The sequence below is a fragment of the Berghia stephanieae genome, chromosome 9 (genome assembly GCF_034508935.2).
Source record: "Berghia stephanieae isolate SIO BIC M18660-M18661 chromosome 9, UCSD_Bste_1.3, whole genome shotgun sequence".
Classification (NCBI taxonomy): domain Eukaryota; kingdom Metazoa; phylum Mollusca; class Gastropoda; order Nudibranchia; family Aeolidiidae; genus Berghia; species Berghia stephanieae.
The window spans coordinates 21,171,968-21,191,785 of NC_088368.1; the positions used below are offsets into that span (position 1 = coordinate 21,171,968).

At 35.9% G+C, this 19,818-nt stretch overlaps 1 protein-coding gene across 3 annotated transcripts in view; it reads right to left on the reverse strand.

Moving 5' to 3' along the window:
- LOC144979844 (centrosome-associated protein 350-like) overlaps positions 1-19,818 on the reverse strand; it is a 191,859-nt gene that overhangs the window by 10,126 nt on the left and 161,915 nt on the right. For all 3 annotated transcript variants that reach the window (XM_078927049.1, XM_078927050.1, XM_078927051.1), the window contains 13 exons: positions 15,326-15,458; positions 14,006-14,266; positions 13,463-13,580; positions 11,511-11,703; positions 10,821-11,110; positions 9,875-10,002; positions 8,706-8,873; positions 4,441-4,548; positions 3,471-3,584; positions 2,499-2,535; positions 1,654-1,753; positions 760-1,022; positions 68-387 (listed from right to left, as the gene is read on the reverse strand). In XM_078927049.1, the coding sequence (XP_078783175.1) occupies positions 68-387; positions 760-1,022; positions 1,654-1,753; positions 2,499-2,535; positions 3,471-3,584; positions 4,441-4,548; positions 8,706-8,873; positions 9,875-10,002; positions 10,821-11,110; positions 11,511-11,703; positions 13,463-13,580; positions 14,006-14,266; positions 15,326-15,458 (2,233 nt within the window). The remainder of the gene's footprint in view (positions 1-67; positions 388-759; positions 1,023-1,653; positions 1,754-2,498; positions 2,536-3,470; positions 3,585-4,440; positions 4,549-8,705; positions 8,874-9,874; positions 10,003-10,820; positions 11,111-11,510; positions 11,704-13,462; positions 13,581-14,005; positions 14,267-15,325; positions 15,459-19,818) is intronic.

A 19,818-nucleotide genomic window follows, 5' to 3' on the forward strand; every position in this document is an offset into this window, starting at 1 on the left:
ATGGCATATTTTAATATAAGAGATATGGGGGGGGGAGGGGAGTTAAGGCAAAAATAACGAAACGAACCTTCTGTTTTTCTCCGCTGGACGGAGTCGGCACTTCTTCTGGGATGGAACTCTCACTGCCACTGGCGATCGGAGACCTCCGTCCAGATTTATCCTTCCCATCAACCCCTGCTTTCCTGTCTGAGGCTGACCTTGACTTCTTGTCCGTGGTCGCTGACTTGGAGACTGTGCCCGTTGCACTCAACTCTGTGGAAATGACCTCCGATATCGACCCGGGCTCTGTCCTGGACTTGGCGGCTGTTTCGTCTTGGATGGATGAAAGAAGACGGTCTGACACTACGGCAGAGTCGTCTTTCTTCGATAGTGGAACAGGCTTAGAAGCTAATGTGGACAAAAAATCATAAATTTATACTACATAATGTTTTATTCCATTTTTTATTTCTTTGTTTTCTTTGGTTTTTTATTTGTTGTTTTTTATTCTACTGAGTAAACTGATCGAAGATTAAAAGAAAAAAAAAAGAAAAAAACCGCAAAATATTCTCATAATTTTAATAAAAATATGATTTTTCATAACATCTACATTTTAATCATATAATTTAAATTTGCTTTCAAAAATAAAACTTTAAAAAAAAAAATTGAATACACATAAAGAGTTCAATGTTAACATTTTAAAATAAAGTTTTTCGAATTCTTTTATTGGTTCAAATACAAAACACAATTGAAGTCCAAAATAAAAACAACACAATCCCAAACCTTTTTTCGTTCCCTGATGGTCCTGTTTCCTCCAAGACTCCTTGACACGATCATGGTCTTTCTGCTGTTGCTGTTGTTTACGACTTCCTTCTTTCCTGCCAGCGCCTGCTCCTCCTCCCTCCTTGCCTCCCCAGGCGTGGAGGGCAGCGTTCTCCATGTTGAACACCTTGGCCTCTTCCTCGTCCAGTTTCCTCTTCCACTCCAGGAGTTCTTTGGCTCGTTTCTTCCTCTCCTCCAGTCGTTGCTGCCTGGCAGTCATGTATCTGTTGAAATCAAAGCCAAAATGTTTGTATATTGATATGCGACTATGTGGGTCTTGTGGTATGACACTCGCTTTCGAGTTGGAAGGTCCTGGGTTCAAGCCTCGCTTGACACATAGTTGAGTCCTTGGAAAAGGCTCTTTACCCACATTCTCTCACTGTACTCAGGTGTTAAAGAAGAGTACCTGGCCATTAACAGCATTGTCTCTGTCCAAAAAATTGTAATATCGCCTAACATGTTAAATGTTGTTGTTGACCAGAGACCCCTTGTAAAGCGCTTTGAGCACATAGATGGAGAGAGCAGCTATACTCATCCAGGTTTTAAAAAAAAATCTGTAACTGAATCACACAATTCTCAGCAAGCGCCATTCAGACTGCGAGGCTTACTACTTACATCAGGGAAAAAACACAAGGTTACACAACCGTCTCGAGACCAATATCATGTTCATATCTACCAGAAACCAAAATGGATTTAACATAAAAATGATCAGAAATGTAAGATAAACTACAAATTTGGCCACTAAAACTCTGTATAAACTTTTAAAAATCAATACAAGTGACAGATTTAGAACTTTTGTCCATGGCTACAAGGAGCATGGACTGGATGAAAACAGCTTCAAAATTTGAGACCTACTTTTGATCCAGTCGAAGTTTGTCAAGCTTGTCGGCCTTCTGTGTGTTCTTGTCTCCAGCAGATGCTTTGTCTTTGTACATCTCAGAGTCTGACTTGTAGTCTGAATAGAATGGATGAAAGGATGAATGCATGGATGGATGGACGGATGGATGGATGGGTGATGGATGGATGGATGGATGGATGGATGGGTGGGTGGATGGATGGATGGATGGATGGGTGGATGGATGGATGGATGGATGGATGGATGGATGGATGGATGGATGGATGGATGGATGGGTGGATGGATGGATGGGTGATGGATGGATGGATGGATGGGTGATGGATGGATGGATGGATGGATGGATGGATGGATGGATGGGTGGATGGATGGGTGGATGGATGGGTGGATGGATGGATGGATAGATGGATGGATGGATGGATGGGTGGGTGGATGGATGGATGGGTGGATGGGTGATGGATGGATGGATGGATGGATGGATGGGTGATGGATGGATGGATGGATGGATGGGTGATGGATGGATGGATGGGTGGATGGGTGATGGATGGATGGATGGATGGATGGGTGGATGGGTGATGGATGGATGGGTGGATGGGTGATGGATGGATGGATGGATGGGTGATGGATGGATGGATGGATGGATGGATGGGTGCATGAGTGGTGGAGAGGGTGCTGAAGGAGTTGGTGAGTGACTGAATGAATGAAATGATGTATAGATGGATGGATAAATATAAATGATTGAATTGACTGAATGAATGAATGGATAAATATGAATACAGAACTAAAAATCTGAAAACAAGTTGAATGAAGAAAAATTCACCATATTAGTATCCTTTAAAAACCTCACCTTTTAGACTTTCACTGATATCTGAAGCTTCTTCAATCTGTGGAAATATTGGAAACATTACATTATCATCGTCAAGCAATGACCAATCAATCCTTGTCAAACCTAAGCCATTGCGTAAAATAGGTGAACAGTCTTTTCAATTTTCGATCCCCCATTTTTGGAACTCTCTCCCATCACACGTGAGATGCTCGGATTCGTTGACAACGTTCAAATCTCGCTTAAAGTTTTATCTTTTTACGTCATAATGTTGCAATATTATTTTCATATTTTGTTGTTGTTAAATTGAATTCGTATCACGTTTCCATCATACTTGTCTCACTGTAATATGTTTTGTTTTTTATCACTGTAAAGCGCTTAGAGCCTGTGACAACGGGGTAAAGCGCTATATAAATGCCATTTATTATTATTATTATTATCAAATTTATACTTTGGAAAATATATATGTATCTCTGTGACATAGTAAGGTCCTTTTGTAAGATTAGGGACTCAAATGAAAAATAAAAAAAAGAAAATAAAGAGAACAAAAACCTTTCAAATAAAACAACAATTATGTAGGGATTAAAATGGGACTGTCCTTATGAATGGTAGATAAGGACTCTATTTATTTTTTAATCATCTTACAGAAATGTCTAGAGGATTTTGAACCCAAAACATTGTGTGTTAAGGTAAAAAATTTTTTTTATAAAATCTCTAGGGTCTATTCCAAGGGAAGACTGGAATAACCCAGGCATCAGCTGCAGTGCAGCACCACAAATTGAGATAGGGCAAGGTGACTTGCTCAAGGTCACACAGAGCAGCGGTGGGTGATTGAACTCAGTAAGTTTCGGGTACGAAGCAAAGATCGTACCGCTGAGCCACGCTGCCCCCTTTTTTTTGTTTGTTCATCTTTGGATCGATTATATTTCATTTATGTTCCACAGCTTCTAGCAGCTTAGATCATACAGTGTTAGACGACCATAGATTCCAACCAACCTCTTCCTCGGATTGTATGTGAGACGGTCTGGCCCCCTTCTTCCCTCTCGACACGACATCTGCCTTGGCTGCAGCAGCACCACCAGCCTCGGGGCCCATCAGTCTCTGGCGAGTCTAAGGAAGAAGAAGAACATCAAAGGCATCATAATATTGCTGATAACAATAACAACAAAAAATAAGGGTCATAAAGCAAAATGAAAAGGAAAAAAAAGGAGAAAAAGAAGAAGAAAAAAAGAAGTCTTGGGAGGTGAATTTTTGTCGAATATAATTTCATATCATCAACATATTCAAATGATACTTGTTTGTGCGTTGTTGTTTTTTGTTTTTGTTGGGTTTTTTTTTTCTTTTAACACTTTTCTTCTAACATTCAATTTGCTTGTGGTGGGGGTTAGGGGAAGGGGGGAGATTGTAATTTTTAGAGGAATAAAATGTTATAAATTAAAAGCAAGATGACATTCCAAAGGTGTAAAAGATAACTGTATCAAACTCATACCATTCCTCTGGTAACAATAAAAGGCTTTTCAGAAATTTACTTCTCCCAGTGGGTAATATACATTTTTCATGTTTCATGATACATGCATCATTTTAGATTTAGGAGCTTGTGCAAAATTCTTTTGAGGTTAAGCTGTATTGCACTATATTAAGAAAAAAAAGCTTAAAAAACCGTGTCTCTTCTAGGAAATGGTGCAATTGCAATGCTTTTATCAACTCAGTAACCTCATGATATTGACCAATCCTGAATTATCCTGGCACTATCTCTTTCTTCATGGACATTGAGATAATAATACAATAATAATAATACACATTTATACAGAGCTCATTCTCGTGTAAAACACAAGCTCTGGGCACTTTACAATATAAATTATCAATTTTGAGTGAGTGAAAAAAAAAAAAATTTAAAAATTCAATGCAATGGATTCATAGTGTCAATAAAAACAAATACAGTAAAGATGAGTCTTGAGATTCTTACCTCCTTAGTGTTGTCTTGTATCTTGGCTATTTCGGCGTGCTGTTGCAGCAAAAGTTGTCTTTCTTTACTGGCCATTTTGTTTGCTTCCTTCAGCTGACGGATCTCAGCCTAAAAAAAGAAGAGGTGGGAGACGGGAAATGAAGCAACAATCACCACTCAACCATTCAGATACATCTTATATGTAAAGAAAGAAAATGAGTAAAGATGTCGAGACCAAATTCCTTATTATCCTAGTTGACTTCATTTCTTTTTGATTATTCTGGTACATTACATTAACTCACTCAACCCTAACACCGACTATATCCGATCCGTAGTTTACCAGGGTCATTTTTATTCCATCCATTTTAATTACATTTTACTGTCTGAGACAAAGTATAGGCGTAGTACTATGCACATGCTCATTTTTAATACTTTTTTTTTTCCAATTTTGAAAAGTAGCAAAAAATTTCTAAGATTGAGTGAGTTAATGATTAAAAGATTGGCCATTTTACAAAAAAATTTCAAGACTTGATATCTGGACCAGCCAGGCTTGAATAAAATACAATTTCTTTAATTCATTTTCCCTCTATTCAAGTGCATTAACATATGAATTAAACATATAATAATAATAATAATAATAATAATAATAATAATAATAATAATAATAATAATAATAATAATACTTTATTGCATCCCAAAAAGGAAATTTTTTGTACAGACGTGTTATAATTTACACATAAGATAAAAATACAATGGAAATAGGATGTATATATATAAAAAAGGAGCAGCTCTATAACCAGAGCTGCGCTTTATAATATGAATAATTTCAACACTGTAAAATAGTTAAAACTGTCACTATAAATTGAAAATTGAAAAGATTGCAAAACAAATAAATTAATAAATTAATATTTATATTTTTAAAAAGTAAAAATGAGAAATAATTATATAAAATGATTATTGCTTGTTGTTATAAAGCCTAATACTGGACGGCAGAAAAGATTTTCGGTTTCTCTCTGTTTTCGTTGAAATAGAGAAAGGGCGACCACTTCTTTCTGATATAATAATTGATGGTCTTAGTGGATGATACTGGTCATTTAATATTTTAGTTATTTTATTTATACAAAATTTCTCGTATAAAAGATCTACATCGTCAACATCATTTATATAGCGTTTAATGGATTTTTTAATATTTGAATTTATTTTGTTCCTTTCCACTGCTAAGCAATTGCCTCCCCAAGCTGTTATACAAAATGACAAAACACTTTCGATTACTGCTCTATAAAATAATGTGCAGAGGGTTTTATCTATTCTAAACTGAGAGAGTTTCGATAAAAAATATGTACGTCTGCACATCTTATGCCTAATTATTTTCAAGTGTTCATCCCACTTGAGCCTGTCATCAATCGTTACACCAAGGTATTTGTAGTGAGGAACTCGCTGGACGAATTGGTCCTTTAATTTTAACGGTTCTATCGGTTCCTTCACTCTCCTAAAGTCAATCACTAGCTCCTTTGTCTTACTTATGTTAAGCTCTAGGTGGTGGGCATCACACCAAGACACAAATCTATCAATTTCTTGCCTATAAGCCACTTCGTTGCCATTTGTTATGAGGCCTTGAAGAGCGGTGTCATCTGCAAACTTTATTAAAGGTACACTCAGGTTTTGACTTCTACAGTCATTCGTGTATATTGTGAATAATACAGGGGACAATACACAACCTTGAGGAGCGCCAGTATTTGTAGTTATACAGGAAGATTTGTTTTGCCCTAATTGAACATATTGTGCTCTCTCCGTAAGAAATTCGAGCACCCAAGCAATTATATACTTGTTTAAATTCAGACTAGTCAATTTTTGAACAACCAACTGAGGTTGCATTGTATTGAACGCTGAAGAAAAATCTGCAAAAAGCAATCTGCAATAGCTCCTAGCGTGATCTAGATGCCTGTAGATGTTGTTTGTAAACAGCAAAATGGCATCCTCTACGCCACGTCCTGGTTTGTAAGCAAATTGATGACTATCACTCAATGGCATAAACTGATTCCTAATTTTAACAAGAACAAGTTTTTCTAAAGATTTCATGACTATTGAAGTCAGTGCAACAGGTCTGAGATCGTTCATAGTTTCAAGTTTTTCTTTTTTTGGAACAGGAATAATTTTCGAAGTTTTCCAAATTTCAGGGATTGAAACGCATTGGAGGGACCAGTTAAAAATATGTGTATAAATGGGGGAAAGCTGGTGGGCACATTCTTTTAATAGTTTTCCTTTCAATCCATCCGGCCCAGCAGCCTTCCTCTCGTTTAGTTTCGAAAATACGAATCTCGTTTCCTCTTCACTGACCTCAACAGCCTTTTCATCTTCCAAAGCCCTGTCTAATTTATGTTTTTCATTTTCAATATCAAATTTGTTTGCTGTGTCGAAACGTGAATAAAATTTATTTAAAGTTTCAATTTCGATATCTTCTGATATAATCGTGGGCTTTGGATTATAGTTCACAGCAGTTTTAAGCCCCCGCCACGTGTCCCGTATATCCCCAGAAGAAAAGCATTTTTCAATTTTATTTTTGTACTTGTCTCTACAACTAGATATTACCCTCTTTATCTCTTTTTGTTTTGTTTTCAGATCTTTTTTGTTTCCACTAGTATAGAGAGTTTTCTTTTGGTTCAATAAAAGTTTTAGATCTTTTGTTATCCAAGGCTTGTTGTTAGGATAATATTTTATTTCTTTTTTACAAGACACTAGCTGTTCACAGAATTTTAAATACTCACTCACACAGTCATTCAGCTCATCCACACTATCACATGATTCGATAAAAACATTCCAGTCAGTGCATTCAAAACAACCACGCAAATCTTCACACACACTTCCGTTCCAGATCTGTACACTTTTCTTTACTGGTTTTACACGTTTAAAAACAGGGCGGTAGGTGGGGAGTAGCAAGAGCATGCAGTGGTCAGATAAACCTAATGGGGCAAACATTTATAACTATTTTTAATATTACACAGGAATAAATCTAATGTTTTTTTGTCCCTTGTCTCGCAGTCCACGTATTGATGAAGTCCCGGGAGAGTAAAATCGTTACATTGGTTAAAATCGCCAGTGACCATCAATACGGCATCGGGTGACTTAATTTGAATGTCCTGTATTTCTTTCCTCAAAATATTTTTCGCTGTGGTGTTGTCTGATGATGGTGGAATGTAGACGTTGATGATGATGACATGAGTATATTCCCGGGGTAGGTAATATGGTCGTGATGAAACAGTAATAAATTCAATATAATCGTCACAATACATTTTCTTTATCTGACAGTTATTGGGGTGGCACCATTTGTTGTTAATATATGTGCACACCCCACCCCCAGTTCGTTTATTTACATTAGTCCGATCTCCTCGAAATAGTGAATATTGTTCAATATTAAAACATGATGATGGTATGTGAGGAGATAGCCAAGTCTCTGTTAACGCTATTATGGAGGCTTGACGATAGTCACTATTAAAACGACACAGTGAAAACAGTTCATCAATTTTATTTTTCAGTGATCTTACATTACCTGTCACTACACAGGGTAAAAATGGACGAAAAGGCCATCTGTTAAATTTTGTTTTTATTCCTCCCTTTCTCCCCCTCTTTCTTACTTTAATAAACGATGTGTCAATAGTGGGTGGTGGGGGTGACACGGGTTGGAGGGATCGGAGAGTCTCTGGAGTATAAGTTATCGATAGGCTTATTTTGGCAGTAAAATCACAGGCTAAAACACCATTTATGCTTATAAATACACTAATAAATATAAAAATCAGGAACAATATATACTTCACATCCATTTTGAATAAAAATTAGGCTTAAATTCCGACGATTGAATGATAAATGAATAAAAATATGTGTAGAAAATAGGTAAATATTCACAACACGTCTGTTGTCGCACTTGAATCAGATACACGATGAAAAAAATAGTTCCAAGCATGAATATTGTAACGATGATTAGACCCAATCAATTTATAGATGATTTTTTCAATGAATATTGAAGAGAGTAAGCGAAAATAATTTAACTACACACAATTCAAACCAAAATAGGAGAACAATTTGGGTGTGATGTAAAATTTAATACGCCAATGAAAATTTAATTCACTTGTTTCTCTTTCCTTTTATCTCTTTTCTTCTCTCCGTTCGATTATTGTTTGAAAATACCCCCCCCCCAGAAAAAAAAAACAAAAAACAAAAAAAACCCAACTAATCCAATTCTTCCACAATTTATCATACGTGACGACCTGCGACTTCTTCCTCTGACCAACCTGTTGTTCCTGAAGGTTCCTCCTAATTATCTTCTCTTTCTTGTCCAGGTGAGGGAAGTGGTCATCGGCGCCTTTATCTCTCGGCTGTTGTTTCATCTGCTGGAGCCAGGCGAGCTCTGCCTTGGCCTTCTCCCTCAAGGCTTTTTCTCTCAGATTGAGAAGGGCAGCCTGAAACAGTCAAACATTTGGAATAAATATTTAAAAAATATGGAATTCATTCATCCCAGGTCCTCAGCAGACCTGCCAAATTGAAAACTTCAAATTTAGTCATTTTTATGTCAATTTTTAGTAATTTGACAAGGAAATTTTGAAATTGTGTACGAACAACCACAATATTATTATCATTATTATTATTATTATTATTATTATTATTATTATTATTATTATTATTATTATTATTATTATTATTATTATTATTATCAATATTATTATTATTTAAGTATTACTAAGAATTAAAAATTCGTAATTTTCCATAAAATTTCGTATTTGGCCATGAAATTTGTCTAAAATTCGTAAAATTACTAAAACATTCGTAAGATTCAGCAGGTATGCCTCAGTGAATATGGAATGTGTCAGTGGCACGAGTACCCACAAGGAAATGGTTGGATGATAAAGATAATGTGGAGGAAAAGGATGAAGAGGGGGAGTAGGAGGGGAAGGAATAGGAGGAAGAGAAAAAGAAGAAGACAAAGGAGGGGGAGGAGAAGGAGAAGGAGATATCCTAGCTCAATCTCATGATTTAAACATTGTACAATGTTATTCATAACTCATTAACATTGGTTTATATTAATATAGGCTACACCAACAGCGTTGCATCAGGACAGTTAAGGTATAAAATGTATTTTAACAAAAGCCAAAGATAAATTACGAGGTTACTTAGAAGTGAGGGACGTAATCTTAAACTCAAAGTGGGCAATCAAAACATTATCATTTCAATTACTATCATCATTATTACCACTATTTTAATTACTTTTTTCGCCTATTACAAGAGCTGTAACCTAACAATAATTGCCTATTTTGACAATAAAGATGATTACTATTACTATTATTATTATTATTATTATTATTATAATCATCATTAAGTAGATAAAAACTCTTATTGTTCTTTTCACATCATTGACATAATAAGTTCATCAGAACAACTCCTTCATCATTGATGCCAGACTCACCTGATGTTGGGCCCGATATTCCTCCTCCCTCATCACCTGTCTCACCATGTCGGCCGTGAACCGATTGAAGCTGTCCTCACCCACGAACAAGGAGCTTAGGTCTGTGTATGGGGTCATGTGACTGGAGACTGCATATCATTGGTGGGGACAAAATAGAGAATAGATTGAGGTCCAGAATTCAATGTCATTTTAAAAAAAATAATTTTTGAGCAAATAATAAAAAAAAAGAAAAAGCAAAAACCAGTAGGCAAAGACAAATTCAATATTAGCTGCTATTCTATCTATGTGTGGGAATTGTCCAATCAGATGCTGGAATACGCTGACTCCTTCAAACAGCTTAGAAAGTTATCTGGTCTTGATGAGCAAAGACTGAAAGAACTAAGAAATTAAGGAGCAGGCGCCGGTGTAAGATAAAGAACTGAACAAGTGTGTAAGAAAGGTACCAGACAAAGCAAGAAAGAAAAATACAAGAAAAAATAGGATTTTTTTTTTTCTTGTATTTTTCTTGCTTGCTTTGTCTGGCACCTTTCAAACACACTTGTTCAGTTATTTATCTTACTGAAAGAAGTAAATGATAGGAACCCTTAACTATACTGCCCTATCAATATCAATGGATAAAAATGCCCCTCATCTTGGCAAAAATTCACAAAGTCTCAGATTTGAGAGTTTTTGAGAAGATGAGAGTCAGTTAATTGATCGATACTTGAAGAAAAAGTTTTCTGGCCAAATTTTTAATTCATGTATTTTAAAAAATTTTTTTTTGGGGGGGGGGGGGGGGGGGGGGTCAGAGTACAACAGCTTGGATAAATAGAAGAAGATTCTGACAAGACTTTAAGATTGTAATTTAAGTAAGACTTTAAATAATTGGATATAATTTTAAAATGTTCTTAGATTGGATACATGTTAGAATATTTAAAGACTTTTTCTTTTTGGAGCTTGTATGTACCTTCAGATTTATTCATGGCTCCCTCACTACTCTGTCTTCGTACAACTTCCTTCCGGTGTGACTCGGACGGTAAGACCTGTCGAAAAGATTCCTCGTCCGTGATGGACTCGTCAAAGGACATGCTGTAAGACTCGTCAATCTCCTCCGAAATGGCCTTGGAATTGTCCCTCCTGGAGTCGGTGGCGCCCCCTACATCTGAGGCTGTTTTGATGGAACTGTCTGAATCATGGCCACCTCCGTGACTGTCTTCGGCTGTTTTCACACTGACGGATGTGGCTGAACTCCTGTCCCTGGTTGGTTGAAGAAGATGGCAATTATAACACAAAACTAAAGACCTCTAGATTTAATTTGCGAATGGCAACAACAAAAAAAGGTTAAAAAAAAAAAAAAAAGAGGTTAAAAACAAACAAAATAACAGAATAAAGCGCTTTGAGCACATTTGGTGGATATAAAGCTATATAAAAGCTCAAGTTTGAAGTTTAAAGTTTGCATAGAAAATAGAAATTTAAAAGAAAAAAGAAAAATCCTTTTTTTCTTGACAAGAGTATCTTATATATAATCAATATTTCAGATCAAATGACAATCATCATATTTTCAAAGACAATATTCTACCTATATTTTGATTCTATCCCTCTCCCTGTATTCTTAAGTATTCCATTTCTTCTCGGATAGAATTTTCAAGTTTCTTACCTGGGTGTTCTGGAGGTAGTGAACTCTGACCTCCTAGTGACACTGGCCAGGGAGGTGGTAGCAGATGATCTGTGTATACGTCGATTGCCAGGAGAGTCCTTGACCCCTGACCCACTTGTGCGTGACATCATCGAGGTCAAGGCATTGGAACGTGAATCTGGTCTACGATTATCCTCTTTTTCCAAGAGAGTTGCTGTGAAAATTGATGGATGGGAGGAAAAAAACCACAGAAATAACATTTGGGTAAAGTAATGAATGAGCAGCTGATTACCTTGTAATTCATAATAAAAATTATATATCAGACTTTTGCTTATTCTTACTGAATCTTGTCAGACTTTTGTTTATTCTTACTGAATCTTGTCAGATTTTTGTTTATTCTTACTGAATCTTGACAGACTTTTGTTTATTCTTACTGAATCTTGTCAGACTTTTGTTTATTCTTACTGAATCTTGACAGACTTTTGTTTATTCTTACTGAATCTTGTCAGACTTTTGTTTATTCTTACTGAATCTTGTCAAAGTTTTGTTTTGGTGCACAATGAAATTGCTTCATTTCAACCTATTCAATCTTCAAACACGAATATGATACTTCAACTTAAAAAGCCGAAGAACAGCAATCAGTTTTAATCTCAGATATGTAATTCAGCCTACATTTATGTTTTCTTAATAGGAGTATTAGTAGTAGAAGTAAGCCTCGGGGTCCGAATGACGCTTGCTGACAATTGTGTGATTCAGTCATAGTCGATGAGCATATCTGCTCTCTCCATCCATGTTTACTCCATAAGAGTATTAGAGAACCATTATACATAAAGATTGGCAAATGACAATGACAGAATGGAATATAACATTCTTTAAATGTATCTATGTATTGGAAATTATAAAGATAATTTTGAGTTTTCAGTTTGTGCAAACTGCGTGAATTGTTATGAATGGTTATATAATATTATTTTTCTTTATGTGGACTTTTATTTAGCGCAATATCCATTTACTGTGTTGAAAACATTTTACAAGGAGTCCTTCCCCCTAACAGTAAAACTGGACATGTAGCTTGAAACATGACACTTGTAAAGCGATATTACATTTTATTTTCTTGCTTTGTTTAGCAATGACTATGAAAAATGTTTTTTTCTCTTTTTGAGGAAATTTTTGTGTAAAATCAAAGCCCTATCTCCACTGAGTAAAAATGTTTTTGAATTTTGAAAATCCATTCATAAATAAACAAGTTATGCAGTTTTAAAGGTGTCATTTATTTGGATGACCCGCAAAGAGGAAAAAAACGCGAAAATATGGGACGCTTTTTCGGCATTTTTTTTCGACCTTTGGTTGTATCTTGCGTAATAAATGGATTAAAAGATTGAAACTTGAAGAGCAAATTAGGATGGTGTTTTGTAAAATACGGGAAAAGTACTCGTCATATTCATATGAAATTTTACAACCAAAAAGAAGAAATTTTCATGTATTACCTTGTCAGCGACAAAACCTCCACACCTGGTAGTTTTAGAAATATTTTACTCCAAAGAGTAAAAATCTATTTTTAACGGTCTTCTGGTAATCGCACGAGTTTTGTCGCTTGACATAATCTAAAATGACCTTTTTTCTAACTGTGTGCCAACTTTCAGTCATATTCATCGATAAACAGCATCGTAATTAATTTTTTTAAATAGCATATACGAAACGGCTTCGTCCCATATTTTGACGCGAATTCGGGCACTTCGTGAGCGAAAAAGAGGCCCAAAGATTTGTGCGGGATAGTCATTGCTACTTTGTTGGATGCAACAACACTTTTACTGACCATTTTAAATCCGAGTACTCTAAGAGAATGTGATTTAAGAGCCTTCTCCGAAGACTCAACTGTGCCACTTACAGCGGGACTCGAACCAGGGACATATGGGTCAGTAGTTGGACTGTCATAACCACAAAACCACAATGCTATTTCTACTACTACTACAAACCTGTAGAGAAGCCATGTCCTTTCCTCGTCTGCTCCAGTTGCTTCTGTGCGTCTATGGCCTCTTGTTGTGCTTGGAGCTGGAGATTTCTCATGTCTGCACTGTGCTCTTGTTGTCTCGCCTGCGTAAGAGGGGATGGGGGAAAAAACTGTTATCAATACAATTCAAAAACCTTTCCAAAACGTTGATTAGCAGCAATCTACAATGTTTGTGCCAGAATTACACGATGAAAATTGCAGATATCAGTTATGGTTATTTTTGTTTTCAGTGACCTATTTTCCTTGGGAAAACAGAAATAGTTTATGTAAAGAAAATGAGAGGAAAAATTAAACAGCCTCATAAAGCCCATTAAACAAAAAAAAAAACAACTCAAAAACACATTTCCTTATCAAAGACTTAATAACAAGAGCAAGAACAACAACAACAACAACAACAACAACAACACTCTAATATAAGATAAAATAGTCAATTTATATCTCAGATTATGGGTGAAATACCACAATATATTGCAGTAAAAGGCTTTAAGTTCTAGAGCGTTGTTTATACCTTCAAAACCTGAGCCATAGAGACTGACTCCTGTTGAGCCAGAGCCACGGCTCTCGTCCTCTCCATTCCTGTGAGGTGTCGAAGAGACTCTTCCACACTTTCATAGTAGTTAAGGCTGGCCGACATCTTATTGGCCAGGGAGTTGGGTGAGAGACGGCCACCAGCACTACCACTGCCACCAGGAGCGGCTACATTTGGGTGTCCCCCTGAAGAGGTGGTCTGTCCAGCTGCATGACGGACATTGGCCTCAGCACCACTCAACTGGTGATGGATGATAAAAATCACAGGTTAGTGAAGGAGGGTTAATTTTTTATTCAGAAAAGTGAGTGGAGCAGGCACTTATGTTGGTAACAACAAGAGATGAAGTGAGAAGAAAAGTGCCAGAAGACAATAGAGAATAAAAAATGTTCACGGCGGTGATGGGGTTTGAACCGTATAAGCTATCTACGGTCGTGGATAGCTAATATGGTAGAGTCACGCTCTCACCGGCCAGGCGGAGTTGTCGTACCAATACGTCGCTGGTTCAAACCCCATCACCACCGCGAAATTTTTTATTCTCTATTGTCTTCTGGCACTTTTCTACTTACTTCATCTCTGGTTAAGGAGGGTTAGGCACCTAAAGGAGGTTGTGGTGTGTTGAGGCTTTCTCCTCCAAAGTCTATTCTCTTTTAGAAAAAATAGGGTTAGGGTCCAAATTGTTCCATACAGCCAATGGTAAATTTTTTGCCAACGAGCACAAAATTAAAAACTGTAAAATCATTTTTTTCAAATTGATTTGTGAGGCTTCTCCACTAGTATACTAAAATAAGTATTGAATGTGTGTATAGCATTCATCTCAGGATTAGTACCCTTCAAGTGTTTGACAATAATTCATGTCTCCCAATGGACATACAACATATGAAGCTTTTTTAGACACTAGAACAGTACGATTGGACAATGACAATATTGTCTGATGGAGAAAAAGGAACGACAATTCAATGACGAAGTGAGCATTTACATATCGCAATATCCACTAAATGTGTCTGAGAGAAACAAAGATGCCAAAGAAAATATGAGTAAAGAGACTTTTCCAAGGATTCAATCTATATACCACTCAGAGTGGGACTCAAACCCAGGACCTTGCGATCTGAAGACGAGTGTCATACCACAAACCCATAGCCAAATTAAAAGATGTTACCAAGGTGCATGGACAGGGCTTCAAACTCAGGACCCGTCTATTATTAAGAGTCGATGAGATGAAGATAAATAAACACTACACCAAAGCAGCTCTTCACAACTTGGAGAAAGAAAAAAAAGAAAAGAAAAGAAAATCCCACTAACCTTTGACCTAAGAGCCCTGGGTTCATCATCACTGAGCTGTGACACATCTGTCTCTAGTCCGGCATCAGAAACCTGCCTCATGTAACTGTTGGCACCACCAGACTTCTTACTACCTCCGACACCTTCCTCATCACTGCAAGACAAGAAACATAACTATATTATAAGTAAATGACTTGTGACATGAAAAAACAAAACAGGTAAATGGGCATAAGAAAGTCTTCAGCACAAAGATAACATAATAAATTAATTATGCCCTTCCGCCACGACATCATAAGATATCGTCGTCTAGTCATTCCATGAAGGAATATAGATAATTATCATCAAACAAGATGTCTGATGTCAACAGGAATCACCCATGTTGTCCAGATGAGCAAATTGGGGGTTAATAATCTTGCCCAAGGAAAAAAACGAAAGGGACTGAAGTGGGGCTCGAACCCGGGACCTTCTAGGTCACATTTCAATGCCTTAACCACTTGGCCACTTCACCCCCTTCATCAGCACAAAATTATTAAATGAAAAAAAAGTTTAAATCAAAATGAGGTTGTGCTAAACGTTGCACCATTCAACCATTTTGTGTTCATGTTGTGTTAGGTCATTTTTTGGACTGACAAAGGGGATTATTCTTATGGACTACTCATTAAATTTTATTTCAAGCAATTTTGCTGTATTCTCGCTCATTTCATTTTCTAAAAAGATGATTCTTCTTCCTTAATCAAATCCAGAATTTTTCCTGCATTTATTCTTTGATATTTTTTCTTTCATTGTTATTGTTATTATTGTCATTATCATCATCATTATCATTTTCATCCTCATCCTCATCATCATCATCATTATACATTTGCTCCACTTTTTGCTAGTTTAACTCTTATCTGTAACTTTTGTGTAAATGTTGCTGCTAGAAGCTCGAAGAAATAAATAATAACATGAAGTTGAATGTAAGCTTCAATTTAATTACAAAAACAGATCAAATGAACGTTTCTACCACATCATCTCATTCATCTGTGGTGTTTCAATCATCCTGTTTTGTTGATAAAGGGGAAACCCGAAACGTTCATTTGATCTGTTTTTGTAATTAAATTGAAGCTTACATTCAACTTCACGTTATCATTTATCTGTAACTTTTGGAAATCTCCAAAACGATTGGAATACTTTTTCGTATCATTCATTGAATCATTTGATAGTATTTATTATTGTTGAATACTGTTAACTAAAATATAGATATGACATTTGTTGTGATTTGTAAACAAACAGAACTGCCAACCCAACCAACTGAAGAAAAGGTGTAATTTTAACTAAAATAAGGTGTAATTGTTAAAAAAAAAAAGGCATTATTTATAAACATATTTCACCACAATCATTTTCAATCGCTATTGGAAGATTCCTCTCCACAATAAATTTGGTAAAGGCTACTTCTGCCCAAATAAAACGTCTGGTTTAGGTGTCAGAAAGCAAGATAAGCTGGAAGTGGATGATGAAAATGCAGCTTTCTTCCGTTTTCAATGAGACCAGATTCTGCACGAAGATAAAATTGCTTAAATCACCCACATCAAAAAAGGCCTAATGTGAAACAAAAAAAAACCATAAAAGTATAATTTGATTGTAAAAGTGTAAAAAATACGCCATCATTTCAGTGTACCGTTGGCAGCTCTGAATAAATCTATGTGACCAAAGACAGCTACAGCCTATTAAATTGACTTTGTGGTTTTTAACTATTATAACCGTTATGTAAAAAGGGAAGGCAGTATATTCCAAATGTCACATTATCGTGATAAAAATAAAGGACATCTGCAGTGGTGGGATTCATCCAAAATAAATGAATAAATAAATAAATAAAAGCTGGGGTGGAGGGATTTTCTTTTTAAAGAAAAAAAATATATACTTAGATAACAACTTTCAATAGACAATATATTTTTCACTTTTCATTCTTCCGTTCATCTGATCAGGATGTCGTGTTTCAAATGTTTATAATAAAATCATTCGCCATCTATAGAAATGACACTATCTTTTAAAATTCTGGTCATATTTATTTGTTATTTATTTCTTCCTCTTTCTTTCCATTTTTATGGAGGGGAGGGTTGGTGTTTTTAATTTTTCCATAAAAATACTTTCCTACGAATAGTTGTTAAAATTGTGAATTGGTTATAAAAGGAAAGAGACCAAAAATATAATAATAACATGGTGATAACATCAATATTGAAATAACAATACAGTGAGAAATGTCAACAGAATAGCAAGGGAGGGTAGGGGTGTTACTGTTATAAGAACAAATTATATAGGGTGATACATATGTCCTGTTAGGGTTTGTATCTTGAATTGTGAAAAACTTACTGAATAGAGATGAAAACAAGCGATATTCTGTTGATTATATAAGAGACTTTGGAATCTTAATTCAAACCAGCATTGCGATGCTCTAAAAAGCCATGTCTGTCCATTGTAGTTTGGAGACAGTGATGCGAATTTGTGCGGCTATTTGGTCTTGTGGTATGACACTTGCTTTTGGATCGGAAGGTCATGGGTTCGAGCCTCGCTTGGCGCGTAGTAGAGTCCTTGGAGAAGGCTCTTTATTAACATTCTCTCACCGTAATCAGGTGTAAAATGAATACCTGGCCGTCAATAGTGTTGTCTCTGTAGAAAAAATATTAATATCGCCTCATGGGGGTCGCGTCTCATTCTACATGTTACGTGTTGCTGTTGATCAGGGACCCTTTGTAAAGTACTTTGAGCACATTTAGTGGATATTGCGCTATACAAAATCTCAAGTTTAAATTTTAATACAAACTTTCCCATACTCGATCTAACATCAATAGTGTCACAGATGTAGCTGCAATTGGATTCTCCTCTTCAAATCGTCTACTGGTGTTTGTTTTTATCTCTATTCAGTTTTTCACAATACAAGATGCAAACCCCGACAGGACTTTTAAATCACCATGTAAATATAACTGGATAGAGAGATGGGGGGGGGGGGGGGAGTATTATAGGGCAGGTGTGATCGCTTAGATAAAGAGTTCAATCCTTTTGGTAGTGGTCAGTGGGTGGATGGTTTGTGGAGGTCATTCTCGTAATACATATTTATCATAGCAGGAAAATTACATTTGTAGGGGGTCAATCAGGTTACAGTATGTTGTGAATGAAAGTTATTGTATTCAAGTATCAAAACGGTAAGGGCTGCCTGAAGCCGGTGATCGTAAAATACTAACGAAAGAGTGAAAATGGAAAGGCTTCGTATGGGAACAAAAATTTGTTTTCCACATTTATTTGTGTATTATTGTGCTGACAAAGGGTTTGTACACGAAACGTCCATTGTCTGTTTTGTTCCCATAAGAAGTCTTTCCATTTTCACTCTTTCGTATGTATTCAAGTATCGTAACTTGTATCATCTATCTAATGTAGTATAGTTCACAACTAGATTCTGTTCTACTGGCTACTTTGTTGGGAGTCATTTTTCTGTCTCCAATTATCATCCTGTACACATGTATATTATGTTATGTTGTTTAATAAATGTTCTTACTGTAACAATTTGGTTTGATGATTCTTGGAAATAAACATATTATCAATTAATGATCTAAGAACACAACACAGTACATTGGTACTGAATGAAGTACTTTTCTAATCAAGCTGTGAAACAATATTCCTTATACAAAACATAAGGTGAAAATACTTGGTCCAATCAATGGGACACATTAGGGCTGTGCCAAAGCTTGTTGTAAGAGGTGTGTGAAACGAGGACGAATCAATCATTTGAACACTTCAGTTTATCATATCAGGAAAAAAAAAATTGATCCGAATTTGTAGGTTTCCGAGTTTGTTTGTTTTTTTCCTTTTAAAATTAATCTCTATTCATGCAGTTTGCCCACTGAAACAAAAAGATTTAGTCTACCATAAAAACTGACACTCTTAAAAGCTACTCCTGTTCTAGTTTTGGTGCCAGCCTCGGTAGTAAATCAGGAAAACTAATAAAAAGTGGTTCTTGTGTCTTCAAAAGGAATAATATCTTCGTCTCCTTCACATTCACCATGCAGTTGCATTGAAGTAACATCTTGTAATGTATAAATATTACATGACATAATATAGCAGCAATATGTATCCAAAATAATGTAAGTTGAACGGGGCAAAAATAGGCAGAAGGTCCAATCAAACAAACAGATAAATAAACAAGGGTGAATATTTCTGGTTTGTAAAAAAAAAAATGAACAATGAATTAATCAATCAACAGAATACATTGGCATTGAGAAACTGATGACCCTAGAAAAACAAACAGGAAAAATACAGATAAACAATTTCCTCTGTACAACATCACAAATCACATTCCAAACCAACAATCATTGTTGTTATTTGTGTTGGACAATTGTTTGTAATTCTTTTGCCAAAGACCCCAATCAATGGGAGTTAGGAGTGACACATTTTCATTTTGTTATTCCCATACGTTTTGTTTATATAAAATAATCTTTTTTTTAAAATGTCCATCCACTTCCAGTTTCCCTATAATCTATAAT